Source organism: Coffea arabica, chromosome 5c, assembly GCF_036785885.1.
Source record: "Coffea arabica cultivar ET-39 chromosome 5c, Coffea Arabica ET-39 HiFi, whole genome shotgun sequence".
NCBI lineage: Eukaryota > Viridiplantae > Streptophyta > Magnoliopsida > Gentianales > Rubiaceae > Coffea > Coffea arabica.
Window position 1 is genome coordinate 22,574,933 of NC_092319.1, and position 5,294 is coordinate 22,580,226.

Genomic DNA, 5,294 nt, shown 5'->3' on the forward strand with positions numbered 1-5,294 from the left:
CCTATCACCAATTGACTGGATAGTGTTGGTTTATGGATCTCCCTTAAATTAATCTCTGACTCAATTTGACGATGACTTTTTGAGCGTTCTAATTTAATTGGGTATGTGTGTTCTTTCTCTCTATAGAAAAAAAAAAGACTTCCATTTTTCCCTCCCTCTTCTAAGACTTCCAAATTTTCCTTGAACCAACAAAATAAATAAATACTTCGGTAAAAACACATGAATCCACTTTTGGGATGGCTGTGGCCCGTGAACAGCTACTGGTGATGAATACGAGTCACCTGGCTTTATAAACACGAAGAATTTAACTACAGCCAATTGAAAACATAAGATAGGCAGCACCACAAAGTACAAACCATAAATCAGGAATGTCAACATTCACGATTATCCGGATCCACAAAACCTCAAGGTTTTTCAGAATTAACCCCCGCAAATGAATGGAGCCACAGATACATAGCAAAATTCGCATACCAAGATATAACGTCAATTTCAATTACAATCTCACCATTGAGGCAAGTAGACCGTGAAGAGCATTTGAAGCATTCTATCTAAATCAGCAGTCAAAACAACTGAATTAATATGACAATTGTTCATGTAAACAAGCAGTCAATACAACTGAGTTCCCATTACAACTTGCTCAACAAATTTAGAGCCAGCTAAAACAATAGGAGACACATGACGTGGATCGGTTTTGATCCCTTCCAGCTATCTAAATTTTAAGGAACTGATCCTTCGCTGTGTATTTAAATCTATACAAGTTTAGTCTCAACTTTGTTAGAATAATGAATATAGTTGGACCTCTGAACTTGATTCCAAATTTGCTCAGCCTTCTCCGTGTTTCGTCACCATGTATGGTTCCCTTTTAGATGCTTATCATTCTCCATGCTTCGTGACCATGTCTGGTTACATATTAGATGCTTAGGCTGAGCAGCAATGCAAATTCCCTTTTCACTAGGCTCTCTCTCCTAAGCCTGCACATTGGTCTTGGCTTGATGAACCTCAGCTGGAATTATGGCTATGTTTTCAGCTTGACTAGAAATCTCCTCACTCCGAACTTCACACAAAATCTGGGAATCATTCTCTTGAAATGCAGGGCATTTGTCTTTTTGACTCGGATTTTCTTCAGCCCGTGTGCTGCTTTGAGGCAGAAAAATGTCATCTGAAATTATGTCAATCCGAGTAGGCCTGTCTTCCTTTTGCACTTCACTAGCTCCCAGAAGAAGCTCATCTGGAGTCGCAGCAGGATCAAGATCCCAGCAGCCATCAGGCAAGTTAAGGGAATCTCCTTTCAGTAAACAAGATGGCACTTGGTGCGAAAACCGTAACATCTCCCTTCGAGGAATCCACCTAATGGCATCCTTGCTTGTATTTTTTTGGTACACAGTCTTGAATCCACCCAGCTTAATTAAAGGAGTCACACAGACACCAAGGTCTTCAGAATAGTCATCGAGCACCTCTACCATCTCATACTGATGTCTTACTTCAGGTGGGGTTGTTCTGTTCCAATCAGGCGACCAATTACGATAAACAGCCCAAATATCTCCACTTCTAGGGTAGATTCTAATGCAACCTCCTCTACCTGCCTTCTCCTTGCTCAGCAGATGGGAAAAAATGTTAACTTGCTCAACAACTTCAGCATTATATGCCCTAAAATTTCCACAAGATTTTGTAAACCCAGAATCCAACCAATTTACAGGCCCAAATTCACTATCAGTTTTTGAGCTCAGGTAACTGATGTGAATCTTAAAAGGCTTAACAGAGATAATCTGGCGGATTAGACAATATAAACGTGGCATACCATCTTCTTCATCATATAGAGCCCATATCTGCTTTGGCTTAAAGCATTCTTCAGCTCTGTCCTTATCGAAGTCATGGAAGTCTGAATCAGGAACAGTTATTGACAGTGAACCAGCCTTCTTCAGTTCTGATTGATGACCCAAACCCAAACCTACTCTTTTAGGTGCCTCACTAAATTTATCTGCTTCAGCCTCTGCTTTTCTCTTTTTCTCAGCCTGTGCAGCAGCAGCCGCTGCTGAAGCCAACTTAATTTCCTCCAGTTTCTGACGGATTACTGTTCTAGCCTTGTCAATTAACAATTGTCGTGCATCAAATGCAGGAGCTGCTGAACAACGTCTTAATGAGGTATCAGATGGAGTTGAAGGCTTAGCATTAATTTTCAAACTTCCATTTGCATTGGCCAGTCTCTCTTCTGCAACACTTTTCGCAGAATCTGAGATGCCACTGGCACAATTGCCTCCTGAATCAAACTTTCTCTTCTTGTATGGTCTAGTAACCTTGGGTGCAGGTTGTTCAGCATAAACTGTACAACTATTCAAAGAAACATCACCTGTAGCATTCCTCATACGATGTCGCCCATTAGCTTTTCCTCTGTTTACCTTTCCATTTACCTGATGGGATGCTTCGGTAACAGCAGACAATCCATTAGCATCTGAAACTCCAGCAGAATGTCCAGTAAAGGAAGTCCACTGGAATGAAACATTAGAGACATACTCCCCAGGCCCATGTCCAGAATGATGTCCTGAGATCCCATTGCCCGAACAATATGCAGAAGCTGTTGGCATGTATGTAACCCCACATCCATGACTTGCATATCCGTTTTCAGGGACAAATGACCAGGGACAATATGGAAAAGAACCATTAACTGGAGCCACTCCTGTTTCAACAGCAACAAAAACACCTCGGCAGTTCTTACAGGAAAGTTTCTTGTTCACATATTTCCGGAGATATTCATATTGAACATGACAGGAGGTGCAGACAGTCCAAAATGTATCAAGTCTCTGATGAGAACCTGAAGACTTGGAATAATTGTCAAAACCACTTACCCCAGTAGAATGTGCAGCAAAGTAGTTTCTCCGGTGATCATAGGAGTTCCTTTTAGCACTATCAGACAAAACTGTCCATGCTTCAGAAACAAGCTTGAAAGCTCCATCAGCACCCACAGTTTTGTTCTTATCAGGGTGAAGCAACACAGCCATCTTTCTATATTGTTTCTTCAACTTAGCCTTGTCTGCAGATGGATTCAATCCAAGAATAGCATAAAAATCAAACTCTCCATTAATTTTCACCTCTGAAGCAGTATAAACTCCAAATGTCGCTACCATTTGCGCTATACCCTCTAACTGAGGGCAGAGCATTTGAGCCTTCAAAGCACAATTTCTCGCACCTGCAAAGTCCCTCTCCACAAATCGCTTCTCGGCATATGCTTTCACTGTAAGCGCTTCGTCTATGTTTGACTCCATATGAACGTCAGCGGATCCAAACAACAACTATCCTGAAGATTCTATAATAGGATCATTGTTCCTCAACAATTATATTCCGGCTTCAGCAGCACCTCTACAGGAATATGATGGATGTATAAACAATACAGTGTTTCTAATCACTTCAGCAACTAACAATTAAACCCAAATTCGAAAAAATAGACAATTCAAAAGAATTCAATCCAAACTCCAAAACCCACCCTTTTGTCCACCCCAGTAAACATGAATTCAATTAACAAATAGACCTTACCAATTTCCCATTACAGTGTCAAAAATAACTCGGAAAACATAATTAAGTGAACCTTTGTATTTCCTTATTTTTAATTAATAAATACGGTTAAAAAAAAACATAATCCAGGTAATTTACAGACTAGTTCTTAGGATATCCTGAATCAGCCAATTTCAGCTTCCCAAAGTAGCTCATTTCAGTCAAAAGATTTCAACTTTGTTTCAAGTCTGAAGTCAAAATTCAAAATTCAAAATTCAAAAAATAAAATAAAATTTGAATTACTGCTCCTTAATCACTGAGAATAAACCAAAATTCTTCAAGAAGCAACAAGATCGAAACTAAACCCTACACAAAAAATAGAAGAAACTTTCCAACAATCAGATACCATTTCTTCACATATTAAGCTGAAGTGGGGCTTTAAAAAAAAAGAAAAAAGTAAAGAAAAAAAGATGAGCACTAATCAAAGATCATAGAGTTGTACTGAACTTACTGAGATTTGATTTGCAGCGAGAACTGAAGCAGACCCAGATGAGCAAAAGCTATTTTGATCCTCAAATTTGCTTCAGATCTTGACCAAATCTAGGAATCCTTAAAGGGTACATCTATAAAGCAACCCCACATAAAATATATATATTAAAAAAAGGTAAATGAAAAAAAAAGAAAGAGCTAAAAGAAAAGTAAATATTCAAAGAGGGGCTCATGTACAATTTTACTGAAATTTTGGGGGCCCAAGATTCCGGCAGCTAGCAGCGGCGAAGGGTGGATAAATCCCGCCTTCAAAAACGCCGACCAGAAAAATGTAACTGTTGCTAGTATATAGTAGTTAAACAGAACCTACACACGTAGATACAATTAGAAGCAAATATTAGCTAAATAATAATGTGTGTGATTAGAGTTGTATTTCTCTACTTATTTATTTTGACATATTTCAATTTTAACACATACTTTTTAGAGGACTCAATATTAACACATACTGGTAGTTATTTTGGCGCATTTAGCACGGGATTTTTTTCCCTTGAGAATAGTTGTGAACCTTTTGTAAGGCATAAAAAATCCTAGAATGAAATGTCAACAATATTTTTATATTTTTATTCAAAAGATATGTTGTAGCCTAAATGTTCAACTACCACATTAATTTTAAAAATTTTTATATTTGAAATTTATTATGATCCCATGTGAAATTTTTATATTTGAAATTTATTATGAAATTTTTTATATTTGAAATTTTTTTTCCTTGTGAATAGTTGTGAACCTTTGTATGGCATAAAAAATCCAAGAATGAAATGTCAACAATATTTTTATATTTTTATTCAAAAGATATGTTGTAGCTTAAAGGTTCAACTACCACATTGATTTCAAAAATTTTTTATATTTGAAATTTATTATGATCGATAATATTTGTCAAATAAATCAAGAAATAAGTAACAACAATATATTTTAAATATGCTTTCTAGAAAAAATTGTATTCTAAATTTACTACCACCTTACTAATTTTAAAAAGCTTTTTACACCTTAAATTTAATATAAAGTAATAATATTCATCAAATACTGAAATACATACAAAATGTTAATAGCAATTCTTTGAGATAGTTTGATGCAAACTTGACCTCTCAAGTTAAGCCAATGAAGATTCAAGTTTCCAGCATCACTTTTGGCTGAGTTTAGGTTTCATCAAGTTTCATGGTGTTAGTTTAGTAGTTTTCTTTTAAAACCACCAATCAAACCTGGCGAGAGGGGATGGTTACCCACTTTATTAAAAAAATAACCAAGATTGCAAAAAGAGTCGT

General features: G+C 36.8%; 1 protein-coding gene across 4 annotated transcripts; it reads right to left on the reverse strand.

The window, feature by feature from the left end:
- Window positions 1–570: 570 nt before the first annotated feature.
- LOC113704015 (uncharacterized) lies at window positions 571–4,381 on the reverse strand. 4 transcript variants are annotated; one of them, XM_072050726.1, is made up of 3 exons: window positions 4,221–4,381; window positions 3,998–4,109; window positions 571–3,292 (listed from the first exon to the last, which is right to left on the reverse strand). In XM_072050726.1, exon 3 carries the CDS (start codon window positions 3,258–3,260, stop codon window positions 966–968), a length of 2,295 nt encoding a protein of 764 aa, XP_071906827.1. In that variant the 5' UTR covers window positions 3,261–3,292; window positions 3,998–4,109; window positions 4,221–4,381; the 3' UTR covers window positions 571–965. The 4 variants fall into 4 exon arrangements, with proteins under 4 accessions (XP_071906827.1, XP_071906826.1, XP_071906825.1 ...); XM_072050725.1 differs by having other exon boundaries at window positions 4,213–4,381; XM_072050724.1 differs by having other exon boundaries at window positions 571–3,354; window positions 4,221–4,380.
- Window positions 4,382–5,294: the final 913 nt, after the last annotated feature.